The sequence below is a fragment of the Euleptes europaea genome, chromosome 1 (genome assembly GCF_029931775.1).
Source record: "Euleptes europaea isolate rEulEur1 chromosome 1, rEulEur1.hap1, whole genome shotgun sequence".
Taxonomy (NCBI): Eukaryota; Metazoa; Chordata; class Lepidosauria; order Squamata; family Sphaerodactylidae; genus Euleptes; species Euleptes europaea.
Genome location: NC_079312.1, coordinates 102603522 through 102626597, shown reverse-complemented (window position 1 = coordinate 102626597; position 23076 = coordinate 102603522). Strand labels below are relative to the sequence as shown.

The 23076-nt window shown below is 43.8% G+C and overlaps 1 protein-coding gene across 1 annotated transcript; it reads right to left on the bottom strand.

Moving 5' to 3' along the window:
* Positions 1-2448: 2448 nt before the first annotated feature.
* STC2 (stanniocalcin 2) lies at positions 2449-22853 on the bottom strand. Its single transcript, XM_056863653.1, has 4 exons — positions 22701-22853; positions 20375-20517; positions 12534-12745; positions 2449-3234 (listed from the first exon to the last, which is right to left on the bottom strand). Exons 1-4 carry the CDS (start codon positions 22849-22851, stop codon positions 2841-2843), a joined length of 900 nt encoding a protein of 299 aa, XP_056719631.1. The 5' UTR covers positions 22852-22853; the 3' UTR covers positions 2449-2840.
* Between the last annotated feature and the right edge of the window lie 223 nt (positions 22854-23076).

Sequence of the window (23076 nt, the reverse complement as noted above, 5' to 3'; positions counted from 1 at the left end):
CAACACATAAATTGTGGAACTCCCTGCCCCAGGATGTGGTGATGGTTGCCAATTTGGAAGGCTTTAAGAAGGGAGTGGACATGTTCATGGAGGAGAGGGGCGTTCATGGCTACTAGTAAAAATGTATAGTGCATACCTATTCTCTCCAGGATCAGAGGAGCATGCCTATTAGGTGCTTTGGAACACAGGCACAATAACGTTGCTGCAGTTGTCATGTTTGTGGGCTTCCTAGAGGTACCTGGTCGGCCACCATGTGAACACACCGTTGGACTTGATGGGCCTTGGTCTGATCCAGCATGGCCTTCCTTATGTTTGTATGTTATGTTCTTAACTCTTTGTGTAATCAGCAAATGCTAAGTTGTGTTGGTTAAGGTATAATAGGGTACCTTAAACAGACAGCTGATTTTTTTTATTTTAAATTTTCAAAGAAGTAAGGCTATACAGATGTCTTGGTAGAACTATCAGGTTAAATGCACTCTTATCCGTTGGAAATGAAAGTTAACAATAAATAAATGATCTATGCTGTCAATAACATTATGGAACGTATAAAATTATATTTTCCTTGCTTTTAAACAATAACAAAAACATACTAGTGGCATGAATATATACAACACAGGTCCTGACATATATTTAAATTACCTTAGGCAGCAGTGCTCAGAATTCTTTTTAAATGGAGACACTATAATAAATAGAAACATTAAATATTTACAATAAAAGAACATGTGGAATCAGTAGGTGAACACATACATCCAATTTTTACACACAGAGGAAAAAAATAGGCCTTATACAACCCCCTCCATTACCTTTGCTTAAGCTAAAGGGGAAACATATATTTACCTCTCTAGAATGAATGAAGATAAATTATATGCACGCGGAGGTGATCTGTTGACAGAAACATTCAATGGTGTGTGTGTGTGTGTTTTGATTACCATAGGACCTAATGAAAGATCAAACCGGAGTAAAGTGAGAAGGGGCTGCTAGCAGGCCTTCTCAAGTTTTGCCTATATGCGAAGGCATGATGGTCACAAATGACCCTCCAATCAGATCATTTTTAAATGAGGTTTTAGATTAACAAGGGGACCATACATTGTTCCTCATCCGTTGGTTGCTTCAACGGGAGTAGCAGAATGATCACTTGGAACTAGATGCTTTCCTTAGAAATACCGTGAAATTTCCTGGCTGCATTTACAATTCTGTTGTTCTCAGAGCCATCTTCTCATAAGTTTTACCAAGGAAGAACAGCTTGCCATCACGTGGTTCTTCTTTCCAAAGGATCCCCAGGGCCTATTCCATTTATGCATGTCCAGAGTTGTACTGGTGTTAAACTGGTAGGGGAGCTCACTTGCACACGGGAGATTGAGGTGCACAAGGAGCATCTGGACTGGGGCTTCAGTCTATGAAACTAGAGGACTTTTTTCACATAGCCCAAATAATGCACTTTCAAAGCACTTTGAAGGTGGATTTTACTGTGTGAACTGGCAAAATCCACTTGCAAATGCTCGTTAAGGTGCAGTGAAAGTGGATTGAAAACGCATTATTTGGGCTGTGTGAAAGTGCCCTTGGTTTCTGCTAATGCGAAATTATTGATGAGATGCAGAAAAGTTATATACTTGTTTCCCCCTCCCCCCCATCATCTGCTTCTTAGGGTTTAAGACCTACCGCTCTCCACCCTTTCGGATGTAGCGGCTGATGTCTGCAGCACCCTGAATGATCTTAGGAAATGATAAATAGATACATTTAACCGCGAAGGTGGAGTGTTGTATTAACTCTGGATCACATGGGATGTAATCCAAAGCACCCTTACTGGAAGTAAATTTTAAAAAGAAATAAATGTCTTATTTTCAATAAATTGTTCTTAGGACTGAATGTCAGGAAGACTAAGCTTATTTCAGTTCACTAACCTGATTCACTAATTTTGTAGTGCTTGGGTTACCAGTGTTACCATTTCTTTGGCACTTCAGTCAGGCTTGGAACACTGTTTCCCCCTTACCCCCCCCCCACCCCCATGGTCTTGATATCAAGTAGCCAGAAAATAGAGGTTTTCATCAAGCCTCCAAAAAAGTACAGCATGTATAAACAAGTGTCGGTGGAGCATTTATACGCCGTATTTAGGAAACCTGTTTCAGTCAGAAGCCAGGCGCCATTTTGCAGGTCTTCTGAAAAACAGGTTGACGTGAAACTAGGGTAGCTGAAAAGATCCAATCACCTTGTCCATAATTTGGTTATGTAATCACCTGATTTCCTGAGGAGACTATAACAATAGGGAGAAAAGGTTACCGGTGATCCACACAAAACCAATTAAAGGGACACTTAAGGCAGGTGGTGTCTCCCAGGCAGGAACAAATGGCTCAGAGAAACTGCTTAGTTTGAAACAGAAAGTTCCCCGATATAGAACTCCATTTTAGCAGCCACCTTGTGGCCTCTGACAGAGAGTAGACAACTAGAGACTAAATGCTGAAACTACCATACACACCGAGCCAATAGTGGACAAATGAAAATTTAGACCAGTTCAACCTCTATCCCTGATAAAGAAACAAACCACCGCCACTCCCTGCATCCAATCTCCTTATGTCCTCTTTTGAAGGAATAAAATAATTTAAATGAAAACATTCTGTTGCACCTACAGACTGAATTTGCTGGATACAATCAATAACTAATAGCCATTGCTTTTCCTCTGTTGCTTAGAATACCTACACTGACACGGCCGTATTTCTCACAATGCCCTGTGCCTGACACCACCCCTCTATATTGTAAATATTTTTGGAATGCCCCTAGATAAGAAGATGGACGTAATGGAGGAAGTTTCTGGTGGATGAGGAAGGAAGGGCCGCGTGCTCCTTTCACCTTCGGATGTCGGAGAACTCAGACAGTTCTTCGGCCTGTTCAATTACCCCATGGGCCATTTTGGGATTGTGGCTCCCGGCTTTAGAGCGAATGTGAGGATTCATTGAGAGCCGGCTGCCTCTTTCCCCTCTGGTGCTTCGGGAGTTCTCTCTGGGGTCAGATTCAGGGTGGACTATGACGTCCCCTTGGCTGGCAGGGGATCTGAAGATTTCGTTTGGTTTCCTCTCTGGTTCCAGCGCAGAATCTCCACGTGGGACCGAGGTGCAGAAACTCAAGACAGAACACAGGCTCCCCCAATTCTGCTCACACTGTGCCTGGACACTCTGTGTGATGGCTTCTCTGACCTCCTCTCCGCAAGTGAGCAGGATGTTCACTAAGTCGACATATGGTCTAAGGGGGGAAAAATAAGAGGATGGAAGGTGGTTATAAAAGAACAGCAAGTTATACACCAACACGTAAGCAGACGGTCATTTTACCTCCGGCCTGCCAACTTGTGACCCACTGAAATGAATTCAGCACCCCAGCCAAACATTATGGCCTTCAGGTTCTTGGAACCCTCCTCCTTTTTGCAGTCTCAGGCAAGAAGAAAAACCATGAGGTATCTCAGGGCCCCTATGGACACTCGTACATAGCTTGTCGTTGCTTTTGGCCATTGATCACCAATCTATACAGGCTTGTTCGACCTTATATTCTCCTTCACTGCTCATATCAATGTAATTTCATTAAGATTATCAAGTTTGTGGCTAGTGGTCAACAATTTTGCCGGCATACGTAGGAAGTGATTTCACTTGGCACTTACAAAGTTTGTACATTACGTAGAGATGTAAAAGTAACTTTTGCTGAAGATGTGGATACTTCTTGTGCCTTGCTAATTTCTTGCTTGGAAGCAGAGATTTTACTAATAGTACTGAGGGAATGTTGTCTTTGTTAAGTTCCAAATGCCAAGTCCCCCTGTGTGAAGGCTAATGAAGCTTTCCATGTTACTTTATCCCCAACACTCAAGGGGGCGTTCCCGGGGTGAAGGGGGTTAGAATCTGACTAACATCAGCTGCAGCCCTTGGAACACCCCCCTGCCACCAGCGCGGCATGCCTCTTCTGGGATTTAGGTCTTGGTGTGGCGGCTGCAGTGGCCTGTACCGCTCTGAGGCATCCAGGCACCAGCGCGTGTGTCATCTGGGATGGTGTAAGTGCCCATTATCCCTAGTGCCCATTATCGCAGCGTCACACTGGCTCCTATGAAGCTTTGGCTCCCCCCCTCGGGAACGGACTGTAAATTTTCCAATGGCAGAATGGGATTTCCTGCCTCCCACCTTTCACTGTAGCTCATCGATTTCCACAAAATGTTGTTCCTGAGGGATAGGGAACTCTTAGCAGAACCTGCAGCCAGAAAGGGGTGTCAGCAGAAATTGCCAGTTTAGTCTAGCTCCAGCCCCTCATATTTTTATAAGACCCCATAATTGCTTTCATTGAAGAAAGCAGAACTGAAGTAATAAACGAAGCTGCCTTATACCAATTCAGAATTACTTGTCTTTCCATTACAATAGGCAGAAGCTTTTCAGGGTCTCAGGCGGAGAACAAGTCATCACCTGCTTCTCCATTAAATTGGAGAAGCCAGAGTTTGAAGCTGGGATCTATTGCAGCCAAACTATGTGCTCTTATTACTGACCTAATACCATTTCCCATGGCTAAAAGTGTAGCTACAAGTTATAAGGAATGTGGGGTGCCATAAAACATGGCAACCCGTGCCAAGTTTTCTTGTCCCTTTTGTTTCATTATACTGACATTGTTGTATAACATATATCCTTCCTTCCATTCCACATAACTGGCTGATGATGGCAGAAGCAGGTAAATGCCCAGTGCAAGAACATACAAATAGTGATAATTTGTACCAAATAGTAAGGAGGAAAAGAACTCGATGTGGAGTTTCACTCTGATATGGAACATAGTGGTTTGGTTAAGTGCCGCACTAAATTGTAGATTTGTTAGGAACCACAATATGGGTTTTCTAGAAACATGATCAGATCACATTTGAGAGGTAAGAAGTATATAATTTTGACCACAGACTGATAGACTTGACAAAATACCATCAGTGGTGAGGAAAAAAAATCAGTGGTTTATTGCCTCATAGTGCAGTTATTTTCAACTATGATGACTGGTAATAAGCCTGGTTAATTGGCACAAACTCTTAACATCTATTTGTGCTACGAAAATCTGTATACATGTTGTTGGTTCTACAGACTCTCTCTCCTCTCTCTAACAGTGTTATAACCACTACCAAAAATCATATTCTGGAATACACACTAGCAATTTTATAAGTACTGTCAAAAAAGTAATCATGTCCTCAGCAGAAGGCCTTGGAAATGAAACAGCTCAGCTGCTGTTCTCGTTTGTCACCTAGACAAGTTACCTCAGAATCGTACGAAATAGAATGTTCTTTTTTTATTTTAAGGTGTGGAGATCATCAATAGCATTAAAAAATACCCTAATAAGCACCACCAGCCCTAATAAAACTGCTGTAGAATCAAGGGGTGGGGCTGTGGCTCAGTGGTAGAGCCTCTGCTCAGCATGCAAAAGGTCCCAGGTTCAATCCCGGGCATCTCCAGTGAAAGGGCTAGGCAAGAAGGCGATGGGAAAGACCTTTCTCTGCCTGAGACCCTGGAGAGCTGCTAGGGGAGGGGCTGTGGCTCAGTGGTAGAGCCTCTGCTTTGCATGCAGAAGGTTCCAGGTTCAATCCCCAGCATCTCCAGTTAAAGGGACCAGGCAAGTAGGTGATGGGAAAGACCCCTGCCTGAGACCCTGGAGAGCCGCTGCCGGTCTGAGTAGACAATACTGACTTTGATGGACCAAGGGTCTGATTCAGTATAAGGCAGCTTCATGTGTTCAAGGTCAAACCAGATGTGATTCCGGAAGATCTATGAATGGACCTCCAGCACATTTTAATCGGTGAATAACAGTTGTTAAGGAAACGACATCAAGGCTGCAGTGAGGAAAACTCTTTCTCCTGACCTCTGACAGCCCTTTGGGGCTTCTGTTTGTCACACGGGAGCAGACATACAAGCAACATACAGGCAATCTAAGTATTTCAAACAATATGGTAAAAAGCAGCTCTGAGGGCTGTTTGAAACCAGGAAAATGGTCAAGAGTTACACCCCTGCACTGATCTGATTTGTGGTTGCATTTTAACAATAAAAAGACGTGATAGAGATCCTTACACACATATTTCATAATCTTGTCTTGTTTGACCTTCAGATTCCCTGCTTTCTTTGAAAAAAACAAACAGATTCTGAGTATTTTTTCAAAGAGCTTTTAGTTTTCATGGTAAACCATTTAGATGGCAACCAAAGACAAATACGTGCACCTCAAGTTTAATTCAAGCCAATGAGTTTGATCCTATGCATGTTTCCTCAGAAGTAAGTCACACTTTGTTCAATAGGGCTCCTCCTAAGAATGCTTCATTCACAGACATCGACACACTATTGTACATCTGTACTAGCACAGAATCTGGTATCGTTTTCGAATCATGAAATTGTAGACGGTTGTTTCCTGCTGAAAATGTGGTGATAAGTAGCTCCATCATGTGCTGGACTTCTTCAGGCAACCCAATTCCTTGTCAATTCTCTTGTGGGGAAAACATATTACTCCAGTCATTTAACACGCCCCCTGGCCTTTAAGAATACAAATTCAAAATTGCAGAGTCTGTGCTGTCATGGCCAATACGCGACACACACAATCCTGATTATGGAAATACTTTGTTTGCTTCTAGGTTCTAGAACGGCATAAGCATCCATTAGCTTATCTATAAAACTAATCGGGCTTTTCACCAATGAACAGTTTCTGGCTCTGAGATGAGGCTCAAAAAACGAATTCCTAGTGCCTCTGGGCTTAATATATATAGCTGCAGTGAATTCTGGGTCACAAGTCTTCCCAATGATGCATAATTCAGCCCCCCAACAATACCTGTGCCTATGAAGCTGCATTAGTTATTCTGTGAAATCAAGCAGAGTTATCAGCCAGGCCATTTCGTTATTTATTTATTTTATTTTTTTGGCGGTCAAGTCATAGCTGACTTATGACAACCCTGTGGGGTTTTCAAGGCAAGAGACATTCAGAAGAGGTTTCCCATTTCCTGCCTCCAAGTCACAACCCTGGTATTCCTTGGCGGTCTCCTTTCCAAACACTGACCATGGCTGACCCTGCTTAGCTTCTGAGATCTGAGGAGACAGGGCTAGCCTGGGCTAGCCAGGTCAAGGCTTTCTTTAGCTCGCTACCACTTAATCGTCCCTTGGAAAGCATTCCTTCCAAAATTTGAAACCTGGGTAGGCTATGCTTCACATGCTATGGCGCCTTAAATACACAGCAGAGTATTATAGGTTGAAGGGTAGAATTCTACTGTATTGGCATATCTTGACCATGCAATTGTGGTTGGGGAAACGACTGCTGGAAAATCTGGACTCGTCAGCATTGAAAATCTTGGTAATTGTTGTAGTGCATGCTTTGTGGGGGGAAAAGAGTCCCTTCCGCTGCCAATCACCTCCTCTCATCGCTAACCTTTTCCTCTGATTTATTAATGAAGACAAGGGATGCTAAATGTTAAGCAATCCTCTTCCCATGTGAAAGAAGGCAGTTTCCTACAGAGCTGAAAGCACTGCTGCATATGGATTCTTGTGAGAACATGTAATATGTACTTATGGTTAACTTGTACTCTGGTAATGATTTGATCTCATTCCTCAGGCTACAAACTCATCACTGGCTGGCTTGGCCAGCCAGAAAATCCCCCACACATAAGCAAAGCATTGCACAACTGTCTACATGTGCTGTTATTTAATCCAAAGGCCTAAACAAAGGAGGAAGAGAAGGGATGCTTCCTCTCCTGTCTAGAAGAATACTAGGAGAATTCTGAGAATCTAATTTTTTTGTTTTTCTTTAAGCATAGTACCTAGTGAAAATGCCCAGGGCTAGGATCTCTGCTAAAAGCACTTTCCTGGGGAAAAGAGAGAAATCTGTGTGCAGGCCATGGCCATTAACTTCTTTTGAATGCATCTTGAAAAAATCAAGTATATTTTAAATTTACAAACTATTTGATTCTACATGGAGAACTTGGACAATTTTTTCAAACTTTCTACTTTCACTGGCCCTGATCTGGATGGCTCAGGTTAGTCTGAACCCATCAGATCTCAGAAACTAAGCAGGATTGGCCATGGTTAGTACCTGGATGGGAGATAGGGTTGCCAACCTCCAGGTGGTGGTTGGCGATCTGCTATTACAACTGATCTCCAGCCGACAGAGATCAGTTCACCTGGAGAAAATGGCCGCTTTGGCATTGAAGTCCCTCCCTTCTTCAAACCCTGTCCTCCTCAGGCTCCGCCGCCAAAATCTCCAGATATTTCCCAACCCGGAGCTGGCAACCCTAATGGGAAACCACCAAGGAAGTCCAGGGCCACTACACAGAGTCAGGCAATGGCAAACCACCTCTGTTCTTCTCTTGGCTTGAAAACCATCTGAGGTCACCATAAATCGGCTGAGACTTGATGGCACTTTTCACCACCACCTTTAAAAAGCCCTTTCTGTATTAACATCTGCTGATGAACCCTTGCCCATGAAACTCCAGTCCACTGCAGAGGATTCAATGTGCCCTAGGATGAACACAGCCTACGTGAAGCACAGGGCAGGTCTACTGAGCCTTACTACTGCCCTACTTGAATTGAGAATGTGACTCGTGCCCAACACTCTCCTGCAGATGCCCATTCAAACAAGAATGATGAGCACGGTATCTTTCAACAAAATTTGCCCACTATTACTAATTGATTGAGAAATCCCTGATATGCTCCTGGGGAGCCCAAGGTTCCCCCAGAACAAAGTTTGAGAAGTACTGATCTGGCAGATGTTTACCTACTAGCCATTTACAATTGTATCTAATTATGGATTTCAGGACAGGAGCCCAAAAGAATCTGAGACACCTAGGGGTTGATCTGAGGACAGAAGGCATTTCTGTCAGCAGAAGTGGAGGGGGATTTTTGCCAATCCCCCCATCCCATTTTATTGATTTATTTTAAAGCATTTCTGTCCCACCTTATCTCCTTGGACTCAAGGTGGTGCACAAGTTGCAAAGGCGTAAATTAACTAAATGGAAGCAGATAAAAATGTATAATTTATCAATTTAAAAGCATTCAGACTTTTTAGAACAACCTTCCACAGCCAACACAGAGACAGCAAATTCACAGCCAGCTCTGCTGGACAAGTTTATCACACTTTCCTCTAATTTTTTTTAAAATTGTATTTTTCTATACAAATTAATATTGACATTTAGGCCTTGCGTGTATTTTATTTTAGGATTGAATTTGAATAAATCAGTCCTAAACTGTGATTTTAAATTTTGGTTTTATGCATTTTTATGTACTTTATTTTATGTGTTTTACTTATACTGTAAGCCGCCTTGAGCTCTGTTGGGAAGAAAGGAGGCTAACAAACATTGTAAATAAATATAAATAAATACTTCAAGTCTCTCAGGAAAAAAAAAAAAGTTTGTCCACCCCCGTTTTGTCTCCCACACGCTGCACCTGAGGGTTCCCCACCTCCCGTGAGCAGCATTTCAGGCAGCTTAGTAGGCTGCAGTGGGAAAGGGGAGGTGAGAAATTTCTCTTCTGTCAGCAGACCTCCTCTTATGGTACTCTGGATACAAACCATACTCCTTATCTCACTCAGCATGCCACAGACTTGTGACTCCAAAGCAGATTGAGTCAAGAAATGTTTTGTGCCAGTCTGATCCACAGACAAAACCATTACCATACCTGGCACTATGCCATCCGCCGGGAAAAAAAGGCCTGCCTGTTCTTAAATTAATTGAGTCATATCCTATATGGATGAGGCATGATGCAACATAGTCCAAAATTGGCTGATGTCTTGCTCATGCATAAAACATTTACAAATGCATGTAAGGATGTGTCTGTTGCATTCATGTTACCAACAGAGTAGGCGCTGTAGACACTGCTGTAGTAAATAAAACGCTGTAGACACTGCTGTAGTAAATAAAACAAATACTACAAGAGCAGATGGCAGCGAGAGATTCTTCGTTTTCTGATGACATGTGGATGGAATTCCAAATGGAATATGGCGTCTTATATCTGAGCTACGGGTTCCTGAAAAGCTAAGCTCTCACTTTAGAAAAACAATCAACTAGCTGTGATGGCTTTGAGGATATTTTAGCATATGGGATGACTTTCTCTGTCCCATACTCAGTAAGTAAGCTTTGGGTTGAAGTGTACCAAATTCCCTCCCCCGGCACAACGTCACAAACTGTATTACAAATGCCAGACGCTACCGTGAGGTTGCGCATATGCAGGCAGATGTGAAATATTAATTCACGTGCACTTCTAAAATCTGAAAAGCTGGACACCCACAAACCAGAGTTCTGGGCTCTACCTCTGTTTGAAAAGAATACCTTCAAAGGCATACAGCCTGATTCAAGAGGGTAGGGCACAATTAGGCACTACCTGAGAACGGGGGCCGTCCCATTCTTGGCAGCACAGAACAGTTTACGTATGCAAAAGAAACCCATACATGGAACATTCTCCAATACAGATGGAAATGGGGCAGCCTCTACTTGCATACAACTGCACTTGTAACAGACCTTTCCAATTGTGCCCTCCAAACAGCAAGTATCACATATAATTGTGAATCATGAGTCTCTCCCACGTTGATTCAGCGACTGAAGTGCCTAATTCCTATACAATTTGATGAGCCTCTCTTTTCAATATCCGAGCAAATTGATGCTTCCATGCCAGCCTCATCCCAAAGCAAAGGCCTCAATCAAATATTTACTCTCAGAAGGCTTAAAGGACAATCTGTGTGTGTGTGTGTGTGGGGGGGAAATTGTCCCTTCACAGTTAATTTTAGTAAGCAGTAACAAATGGTTCCACAGTATAGGGTGTAGAAGCTGTCAACATTGTATTCCTTTCAAGTGTCTCCTGACCTAACAAGAAGGAAGCCGATCTCCCTCAGAATTTACCAGCTCCAAATAGCAGCAATGACACATTTTCAGGATCAGTTTGTAACTCTCTGTAGAGCTGATGTGGGGAAATGGAGGTTTATGGACATTCAGAGAGGTAACTGGAATATTCATACCCATACCTTGGCAGATTAGATATTAACAGTAAGAACTGTGCCAGCCAGTCACAAAAAATTGGCCTCTTGCTATGATTCGGCATGTGTATGAAACTCAGGTATAGAGGTAATTCACAGTGGGTAGCCGTGTTAGTCTGTCTGCAGTAGTAGAGGATTCAGGTATAGAGGATTCAGGTGTTTGCAAAGATGGTCATTCTCCCCCCCACACACCAATATTATGACGATTATGATGATGCCCTACACCAAAAAGAAGCATTAGTATGAATACATTAGTGTTCATTTTTCACACTAGCAGCATTTCTGTCTTTGATCTTTTGCATGTTTTAGAATGCTAGAAACAACATTTATAACTTTTTGAAGATGGAAACCATGGCTTGATTTTTATTTGATACACCAAAAATACCATTAATAATATCTAGCTTGACATGCTCCTCCCCTGTTCCTAACTAGGCATCCAAGTTCCTATCCATGTAGTATAGGACAATTATTCCTATGATAACACTGAACCCTCTACCAACTTTGTTGTATATCCCTTATTAATTAAGTTAAATAAGAAGGGAGGTGAAGTTTTTGAGATGTTGTTTACTGAAGTGATAAAGAGATCTATTAACCAATATTTCCAGCTAGGTTACATCAGGAACACCTGTCTCAAAGGTATTAATATTAACTCCTTTTGTTACAGTTAACCAGGGATTACACTTACAATGCTTGCAATCCTGGGCATAATGTGGAATTCTCTCTTAGGGCTACTGATACTTGCCCAAAGATATGGTTTTATATGAACACATCCAAGCAGCTTAATCCAGTCACATAGGAAGCTTGTAGGAACTTGACTCAGGGCCACATCACACATTATCTTAGACCCCAGTACACAATCGAATTCTGCCCTGTAGTGTGTGAGGCAATGATGTTTTTTTTTGGGGGGGGGGTTCCCCCCCACTGAAGATACAACATGGAAATACATGGGTTAAACTTCCCTTACTGTATTTCGGTGGCACACAAAGTGTGAAATTGTGATGCGAAGCTATTTTAACATATGGGTTAGATGTGGATGTACCCTACCATAATGTGTAAAGTAGCACTCAGGTCTTCCAAGGGGTAAATCTAGATGTGGGAATGGCAACCCTGAACAGGTTTGAGGGGGTGAGGTGGGAAGACTGCTGGCAATCTTTTTGCAAAGGCCACTTACATTTTACGTGAAGTGATCCTTAATAGCTGGGAACTTCATACTTTTATCCCTCTTTGCTTTGACCAACATACTATCATACTTGTGCAAAGGCCACCCTGTGACTTATTTACATGAATAAATTACACTAATGGTTTGGAAACAGCACCAGTGGTATGGAAACAGCACCAGTGGTATTTAGTCTCCACTAGCTGTACGTACATTTTCAGACCAATACATTGAGGGGGACAAGCAGTTTCACTTGGAACTGCAGCAAAATCATCCCCGCAGGAACGCTACCAGTATTCATTGCAGCCACTGGCAGTAGAGAAGGCAGGTTTTCCATGTGAGATTCCCTCCCACATTTGGTTGCTGTGCCAAGCTCTACGCGATGCCTACTTACTCATGCTGCAGCAAGTCTTTGAAATGAATCATCTCCACAATGACATGGACGTTCTCTTTAGCCGCAGAGCAAAGATCGTGCTTCTGGTAGCATTCTCGCTGTAACTGGAAGACCATATCCTTGATGGCGGGGCACTTGCGACTGATGCAGCTGAATCTGTGCCGTAAGGCATGAGCCTTGCATCTCAGAGCATCTTTAATGAAAGATTTCCCCTGAAGAAAAGTTGGGAAAAAAGCACACTTGTATTCATCTCCACTGAGCATGAAGGATGGTATACAACTGTCACCTCTGGAAGTTGATAAATGAATGTCTGGAAGAGCCAGCTCCATGTAGGACTGGAAGGGGAGAGGGGTTGAAAGATCTGAAAGCCATTCATCACAAGGCTTCCCAGTTGCAATATATACTATCCATATCAATGCCAAGGGCCACCACTAATCAATGTTGCAGGTGTGGAAACAATGGACACTGTCACAAATGCCGAATAATGCATTTTAACAGACATTTGCAAGTGGATTTTGCCATTTCACACAGTAAAATCCGGTTTCAAAGTGCACTGAAAGTGCATTATTCGGCATGTGTCGAAGTACCCCATAACTGGTTGAACCACAGAGAAGGTCACACGGAAGCCCTTTCAGCACCACTGTGTAATGTGTACTCTATTCAAATTGGCCCCTTAACATTCTGTTGAAGATGTAGCTTCTCCAACATTTCATTTACTCATTAAGTCTGTGTGACATTTTTCACAGTCATCGTCATGGAATGACAACATAGCTAATAGCGCTGAAGACTATATATAAATATACAGCTATATAACCACGTAAGTGGTCAACAGATACTGGAGGAGAGCAATATGTGTGTGTGTGTGTGTGTTTTATTGTGAACTATGTGGAAAATAGTTGTATACTCCTTTGATTGCTATTACTCAGCTCTACCATTCAGTGGTTTCAAAAATATTGGCAACTGCATCTTGGATATTATCACAGATGGCTTGCAATGCAAAATTAAATTATACCTAAGAATATTAATTTGCTGTTGAAAGATAAGGCTCTCTGGCAAGCTGATTAACCACATAAACCTCAAACATCAAACTAATGATAGCAAGCATTTATTACAGATGATAAACTTTTCTCCTTGAGCCTTCCTGATGGCTCCAGATATTGGTGGGTTATGAATCTCCCCTACCTGGGCAAGATGCACAAGGGCATAGGGGCAGCCCAGCTCCCATTTCTTTTGGAGGATCCCTGCTATGTGGACCTATTTTGAACCATCTTTCAATGCAGATTTGGCAAAGGTATGCTTTGGTCACTCTGACTGGACCAGGAGAGAGACAGGGGAAGTGTAACTGTGTTCATTCTCTTGGATTGGTCAGCAGCTTGATACCGACCTCGGTGGATTCTAGGAATGCCAAAGGCACGGTGTTTGATTGGTTCTGATCCCACCCAGAAGATAAAATATGGGATACTTTCACTTTGTTCTTTGCTACCAATTTTCCCCCGGGCGATTTAACATCTACATGAATCACTGGCTGAGGTCACCTTAGGATGCGGATTGAGATGACAATCTCCTCACGAGAGGGGTGGTGGATGTGGTGATAACTGTCTCTATAATCAGTAATGGCCTTGAAGAGCACTAATAAATTGAAGCTCAGTTCAGACAGAAAGTGATGCTGCTGATGGGAAGGTCTACTTGACCATGGACATGATGTGTGACCGGTACTCCCACAAAGGCTCAGATCCACAGCTTGGTTGTGCTCCTTAATACAGTCTTACCATTGGATGACCAAATGACTGCTCTACTAGGTTGATACCTGCACACATTGTATTTAAGGGACATATACAAACCAGTATTACAACTAGAACCAATCTGACCAGATGTTTGAGTAATTGGTAATAGATTTTACAATCTATACACATGCCTGGTTTGATTTGAACTGTTTGTGTATGTATGTATTTATTTATTTCTATAAATGTGTGCAGGCTTAACATGGTTTTTATTAACCACTGATGAAGGCCCAATAGGCCGAAACGCGTTTGGTATGTGGTTACAGATATCAACCCTAGGAAATGCCATTGTGCTATTTGCAGTCCCAAGCTCTGCACACGACCTGAGTTCGATCCCAACGGAGGTTGGTTTCAGGTAGCGCTTCGAATAAATTATATTTTCAGTATTTTTATACACACACCTCTCTCTCTCTCTCTCTCTCCCCCCCCCCCAACCTTGGGTACCCAGCTTTTGTTTTCAGGTTGGGTTTTATTCCCATCTTTTTTCTTCCACAAGTGAGATTCATAACATGAAGAACCTTTCATCAATTTGTGTGCCTGCTGCATCTCTCCTTTTTTGGTGGGTGGGGAGAAGCATACTCCGGTCACATCAGGGTTAGATTACTTTAATGCATAGTATATGGAGCTGTCTTTGAAGACTTCTTGAAAACCTCTTGAAAACTTTACCTAGTACAAGATTAACAGGAACATGCTTAAAAAAAAACAAAAAAACATGACTAGATGCATTCTATAACATTTATACTGACTTCTGGTTTGCTTCCAAGGACAATTCCAAGTGCTGGCTTGAACTTTTAAAGCCCTAAATGGCCCGGGTTTCTGAGAGACCATTCTTCTGTATGAACCCGCCCTTTCTCTAAGACAGGGGTTTCCAACCTTTCTGAATCTGTGGGCACCTTTGGAATTCTGACACAGTGTGATGGGCATAGCCACAAAATGACTGCTGCAGGAGGTGGAGCAAGCCACAAAATGGCTGCCATGGCTTACCTTCAGTCACTCAGTGAGGATGTTAGTGCTGTGCTGCCAGCTGCTGCCCAAGCAACATTTTTACAAATCTGCATAGCCAATCAAATCTCCGATGGTCAGTCAGAGGCCTTACTGGGCAAAAGCCTTACTTTTACGGTTAATACAAAAAAACCACCTCTATTCTAAATGCACATACAATAAAGACAGTATAGGATGCCAACAAATATGTCTTGTAGTTCCAACATTAAACAAGTAGCATGCACAAATAATTATGCAATGATAGCCAAATAGTCCACAAAGTGCAATGATCACCTGCCAACTCTTGCAATATATTCTTCAGGTGAACTTGCTGTAGACCAAGGTGGTAGCCAGGTTCTCAAAAATATCCAACAGCACACAATAATTCACATTAGCACAACTTCCTCAGTGTGCCCGTTGCTAAGTTCATCATGTAAACATACAGTTCATAGTAATTAATCATTATGATGCTCACATTTACATTCTTCAAAGATGTATAATAACATGGCTACCACCTTGGTCTACAGCAACTTCACCTTGTGCTAATGTGAATTATTGTGTTCTGTTGGATGATTTTGAGAACCTGGCTACCACCTTGGTCTACAGCAAGTTAACCTTAAGAATATATTGCAAGAGTTGGCAGTTGATCATTGCGATTTGCGGACTATTTGGCTATCATTGCATAATTATTTGTGCATGTTACCTTTTTTTAATGTTGGAACAAGACATATTTGTTGGCATCCTATACTTACTTTTAGGGTTGCCTAGGGTTGGGAAATATCTGGAGATTTTGGGGGTGGAGCCTGAGGAGGGTTGGGTTTTGGGAGGGGACAGACTGCAATTGGGTATAATGCCATAGGGTCCACCCTCCAAAGTGGCCATTTTCTCCAGGTGAACTGATCGCTGTTGCCTGGAGATCAGTTAGAATTCCAGGAGATCTCCAGCCACCACCTGGAGGTTGGCAACCCTACTGACTTGGCCCGCGCTGGTGGGCACCAAGAAAGACATCAGTGGGTGCCCATGCACCCATTGGCACCATATTGGGAATACCTGCTGTAAGATCTTCAGCTAAGGCCTTGACTTGATTCCTTTATCATCAGAGACAAGGCAGGTGGGGACTGCTGTGACAACATAGCTCTACAGTGCCTTCCTCAGAGAGGATATAAAATAGGAGAGGAGAATTATGTAAGCCATTTTGGGTCCCCATGGGGGAGAAAGTTGGGGTATAAGTGATTTTTAATATACACAACACTCCTTGACCTGGATGGCCCAGGCTAGCCTTATCTCATCAGATCTCAGGAGCTAAGCAGGGTTGGCCCTGGTTAGTATTTGGATGGGAGACCACCAAGAAATATTTATTTATTCGATTTCTTGCCCGCTCTCCCTCCCCAGCCGAGGCCAGGCTCAGGGTTGCTATGCAGAAGAAGGCAATGGCAAACCACCTCGTGCCTTGAAAAGCCTAACGGGTTGCTATAAGTCAGCTGTGACTTGACGGTACTTTACACACACACACACACAATAAACACACACCATGCAAAAACAGGGGTCAATACTGGCATGCAGTAGTGAGTGCATCTACCTCTTAAAATAGTGTAGAAGATCCTGAAATGTCAGTGTCTAGAAAAATCTCAGCAACTGATGGGTGAGGGGCGCTAAGCAGGTTTTCTAGCTGTCAGAAGGTAGGGATTTGGTGTTCTACATGATTCTTTGCCTTCTGTATGACTAAATGAATCAGTGTGTAGCTTTAGTATTCAGTGATGCATACAGAGACACCCTCTTACAATTAACCACTGAACCACCCCCCTTCCTACCAATCTAGATGGATCTTCTGTCAATGCGAACAATCCAACCCTATATATATTAATATTAGAGGGCATGTGTTTGCCGTTTTAAGCTTCCAAAAAGGACTAGAGAAAAAGTGAGGCTGGACAAAAAGAAACAAAACGCTTGAAAGCTGCATCTTTAGAGATGCCTGTGATCCATCAAATGGACCCCAGATCACAATCTCAAGGAAGAATAGTCCCTATGTCAGCTCCTTTCTTCCATAAAGTAGGAAAGCCAGTCACGCTTCACTGATATGTTCCGATTCTCCGGGTAATTGGTCAGCTCTTCTTCTCCCTGCTGAATGACAAGCAACTGGCAATGCTCTTGCATTCCTCTCATTCCTTATAAGCTTCTGGTCATCCTAGCTGACCAACGCTTAATGCTCAGTGCACCATATGGGTTAAAACGCTCATTCTTATTTCTAGTCATGTTTTACACAAAGGTAGCCTAAATTCAATTGCCATTGTAAAGGGTATGAGAAGTTAAGACTTCTTTTGTTTGGCCTTTTCTTTTCAAGAGAAACAGACAGGATGAAGACCATGGGGGAGGGAGACATCCTCTGCTGACTAAGGCATCAATATTAACTTTTTTTATATTAGATTGACCATCCTGTGCAGAATTACACCCTTCTAAGCCTATTGATGTCAATTTTTAAAATCAGAACTTTCGACAATGGAAAGGATGATGCAATCCTCACTCATGAGATAGCCTGACCGCATTCTAGTGAAATTTGAATATGCATAAAATGCCTCAAAGCCTGTTAATGGAAAAGGCACTTTTGCTGTTCTCTTAAAAATAAAAAGACCAATAAAGGAACCAAGACAATCCTGTCTCAAAAGCAGGGAATGTACAGCTATTACCAATAACTGTGGAACGAAGACACCACCTTACGTGTCTGGGAAAGGCAGCCTAATATCTCTAGGAAGAACTGTTTTCAAAGCAAAGGATCTTCTTGTAACCTCTGTCTGCAAGACAGCTTTCCCTCCTGGTTCACTAAGCCAAGCATTGCTAAAGTAGGGCTGAAATCTTCAGTAAACGCACACATACACATATACTGCAAATGGTCTAGGGAAGCCAAATGCCCCTGGCCCATCGTAATGTTCTCCTTCCCTCCTGGCTGAAATGGGAGTGTAGCTGGATAAGACATAATAACAGGATGCTTCAGTGATGCACAAATGGTTTGGAGAGAAAACGAAGAAGGCAAACGTAATACCACACAGCGCCTAAGGAATGTTGTGTGACACTGCCCTAGAGAGCCAGTGGATAGCTTGAAGAAAGCAGCAGTAGAGAGGGGCTGTTTTCACAGGACGCCTTTACGGTCTAACATTCACCTGCTGAAATTTATTTGACCAACCATAGAAAGTGTGCCAGGTTGAAGTTTTGGCAAAGCATAACGGATGCAGAAAAAACACTTCTGGTTAAAAGTTGTGTTTGGACTGAGGCGCTCTGCTTTAGTAGAACGCGGATCTATGCCGGAGAGCCACTTAGCAGTCCTCAGTGACGTCAGCAGAAGCTTTGCCTTCAGGACCAAGCCCTTAAGAGGAACTGGCACCCAGAACTCCTCTGTGTGTTTCCCGTCAGAGGCAGAAGATTTCGGATGGTATTCAAGGGCAGCATGGTGGTGGTGGTGGTGGTGGAAAGGGCTGTCGGGTCACAGCTGACTTATAGCGACCCCATAGGTTTTTCCTGACAGTCAGTGTGGTTACAAGCGGTGGACTCTAATCTGAAGTAACAGGTTCGATTCCTCACTCCTCCACATGAAGCCTACTGGGTGACCTTGGGCCAGTCACAGTTCTCCCAGAGCTCTCTCAGCCCATGCGGAGGCAGGCGATGGCAAACCACCCCCAAACGTCTCTTGCCTTGAAAACCCTACGGGGTCGCCTTACGTCTGCTGTGACATGACAGCAAAATGACACACACCAGTTTTTCCTGCTTCCGCGTAGCAACCCTGGACTTCCTTGGTGGACTCCCATCCAAGTATTAACCAGGGCTGACCATACTTAGCTGCCACGACCTGACAAGTTCGGGCTAGCCTGGCTCATCTAGGGACCAGAATAGTAAGCCACTTAATTTATTATTAAATTAGAAGAAGAAAAAGAGTTGGTTTTTATATGCCGACTTTCTCTACCACTTAAGGGAGACTCAAACCGGCTTGCAATCACCTTCCCTTCCCCTCCCCACAACAGACACCCTGTGAGGTGGGTGGGGCTGAGAGAGTGTGAATCGCCCAAGGTCACCCAGCTGGCTTCATGTGGAGTAGTGCGGAAAGAAATCCAGTTCACCAGATTAGCCTCCGCCATTCATGTGGAGGAGTGGGGAATCAAACCCGGTTCTCCAGATCAGAGTCCACCACTCCAAACCACTACACCACACTGGCTCACTAAGCTAGAAAGTGTCAGTTGTCTAAGGAGTCAAATTGTTTCTGACCATTTTATTCATGCAGTACTAAGATCTAAAAAACAAAAATCTGCTTAATAATGGTTCACCTCTTCCAGCATCAGAAACCTCTACTCTAGTATATCTGGTTTTACCCTACACATTTAAATTACATTTAGATTGTGAACCTCATCAATTAGAATTGTTTAGGGGGACAAAAGAAGTTAGGTTCCAGCATATGTATCAAATTCATTTTTGTCCATGTTCTCAACAAGCCATGATTACAAGCAACGAATAACCAAGTGTATGTGGCGGGATGGGTTAAGTCTTTAGCACAGCAGATCTTTTAGTTTTACAAGTCTTAATGACAACTGGATGACCCAGGCTAGCCTGATCTCGTCAGATCTCAGAAGCTAATCAGGTTCAGCCCTGGTTAGTATTTGGATGGGAGACCACCAAGGAAGTCCAGGGTTGCTATACAGAGGAAGGCACTGGCAAACCACCTCTGTTAGTCTCTTGCCATGAAAACCCCAAAAAGGGGTCACCATAAGTCAGCTGTGACTTGTCGGCACTTCACACACACAGTGACAACTAAGTACGCCTATCTGGCCTCAATCAAGAAGTGCTAAGGTTCTTTTTTTCAACTGGTGAGACTTGATATGGATCTATGGCACACATGTGTTTGGGGTGGGAGAGTGAATGATGAAGCTGAGACAGAAGGTTTAGAAGACATTTCTGAACACAATAGAGAAATTCATTCACATAAATGGAGATAGGGAGTTGGATCAAAGCAAGAAAATAAATCCCTTTTAATTCAACATTAGCAATTTCTAAGCCCATTTGTCTCACTGTTATACCTTTCAGCTTTGTTATGCTTACCTGGGCATCAAATTTCCCGGCATTGTGAAGGAATGTCATACAAATCTCATGTAAGCCTCGGATCTCACAGGAATTGTTTTCAAAGCACTCGAACACACTGCATCCCACGTCACCAGCGTTGACCAGGCAGTGCTGGATTTCAGCTGAAAATGAATAGCCATCACAGTCAGTCAGTTTCTAAAGTTGTGCTTCATAAGCACATCTCCTCCAAATTACTGAAGTCACTCACGAGGCCAGATGGAGGACAAAACCTCTTTGCTAACATATTCTGATGCGCTTTTCACTACCACACTCCTTGCATTTTTACAGCAGTCATGCAAGCGTTTGCGTAGAAGGAAGCAGCAGTGTGATCAAAGGGGTCTGGTGCCTGGTAATTGTGCAGCTGCAACAGCAAACTTTCATTCAGGCATAGGATCCTAAAGTCCATCAGTTTTACCTTTTTGTATCATACAGTATTTTTAAAGAGTGCGGCTGCAAGAAATCAAAATGCATACCTAATAAACCAATTCTTGGATTAATTTTTTTTAAGTGGAAGGAAGCCAAAGGAGAAGCTGCAGAGAAACTTCCAACTGAGCCACGGGTGAGAATGTTGAGTCTCCAAGAGCCAATATTCTCACCCTGCCCGCCTTCTTCCTGGGACCTGTCGTCTCAAATCACAGAAGCTCCCCCCACCTCCTGGCTTTTATTTAAACTCATGAAAGAAAAAGAAAACCGAGAACTTACAAAGGCTGAGTATAAGCCAGCCTTAGGTTTAGCATCCTGCAAAGAAAGCTTATCTTGAAAAGTGCAAATTAAAAATCACAGACAAAGGATTTCCTTTTTTAAAAAGATCATGCTTGGACATGGGTGTACAAACATCACCATGGACTGGCAGCTCTACCTCCTTTCCTTTAGTGGAGGATCATCACTGCATTGTGTTTTATACGCGCAAGAGAAGCTGTGCGCAGAAAATGGGAAAAAAGGGGCTCTTTGTGGAGTGTTGTATAAGTGTGCCGCTTGGACCTGGGGGTGTGCGTGTGCATCCAGGAGCCCAGCTGTAGTGCTTGTGTTGGCACCGAGTGGGATACGATGGGTTCCGATCACATGTCCTGGCTCCAGCATCCTGAGAACTGCACAGAGCAGTGATTCACATGTGGCAGCAGTCTCTTAAGGGCATCTGTGCATTCCGGCTGGGGTGCGCATTTCACTAAAGGACCACAACAGCCAGCAAGGACACAGTCAAAAAGTATGTGTGTGCATGTGGGAGAAACTACACCCCTCCACTTCTTTTTGTCTATGGCTGGTGAGAAAGTAACAGGATCGGTTCATTTTCCAGGATCTATATTCTTTCCTCCAAGGGATGGCCACTGCGTCCTGTCTTCTGCACACAAGGCGCATCAAAAAGATCACAGACAGGAGAAGTGGAGAACAGACACCTCCTTGGTTGGTTGCATCATGGCACGCGTGCCTCTCCCGGCAGAAAAGAGGACTCCGCAGTTTCTGCTCCCTTGTACTTACCCTTGCATGTTTAAAGTGTTCTTTCCCCACCTCCCTCCAGTCGAATACTAAACCTGTGTTCCGGCAGCATCTTTGGAACCAGCAAACGCTCCCCCTTCCCCAACTTTTGCCTCCGGAATCACGCATAACATTAAAGGATTAGATTTGAGTTTAGCAGCACCTTCGAAACCAACACGAGATTGGAGCCGGCAGGTTTTGCAACGTGCGACTCCCATGCTCCTAGTTATTAAAGTCTTTGTTTCTGTTTAAGGACCATAAAAAAGCAGGTGTTCTCCCATTATAATCACCGCTGGCTCTAACTTCCACCCCGCTGCTTTATTTCTACCTGCGCCGGGTTTCTTTTGCCTATTTAAGGCGCTCGGCTGGCTGGTGGAGCAGCGAGCCGTCCAGCCTCCGGAGTTCAAATAGGGAAACACGTGCTTGGCGAGCGAGAGCTTCCAAAGCAGCCGGGAAGCAGATGCCTCTATTCCTATGATTTGGGCTCGTCACCCCTCTTCGTCAAATAGCGATGCTCAGCCCAGGGCAGCGCGTCTCATAATCCCCCATCAGCCAGAAACAGAACACTAACTCGCTACGGCGGATAAGCACGGGAGGGTTTGCCTTGGATTTGCTGCTCTCTCGATGCCCGTTTTTCCCATCGGAATTCTCAAAACTCTGCACGGGGGGCTTATTTTTGAGTTCAGAGAATCCAGGTGGGGAAAATGTGCGTTTAGAGAGTGGCAAATTCAAGGCAAAACCTCCCGTGCGTTTTTTGGTTTGCTTGTTTTGAACGAGGACGCCTTCAGAGGTTGGAACGACACACCGATGCTCCTGAGAAACATCCACCTACCTGTATCTTGCAAAGACAGCCGCCCTTTTTGGTGAGGGGTTCTGTCCGGGGCCCCGTCCGGCGGATTGGTGGCCTCCGTGCCCACGGCCGGCTCACAGCTCGCAAAGACCAACGCCACGGTAACTAGTTTCCCTACCAACTCTGCACACATGGTCCTGGTGTTGCAACCCGCGCCACTCGCTCGCTCGCAGGCCTCGCCCCCTCTCGCTCCTTTGCGAAAAGGGCCAAGCGGACGAGAGCTCCCCGGGTCTTTGCACCAGAGCGTGCAATCGGCGCGGGGACAAGCGCTGGAAGTGGCCGGCCGAGGGCAAGGAGGGTGCCTCAAATATCCCTGGGAAGCTCCGGTGTCACTTGAATGAAGGAGTCGAGCAGATGT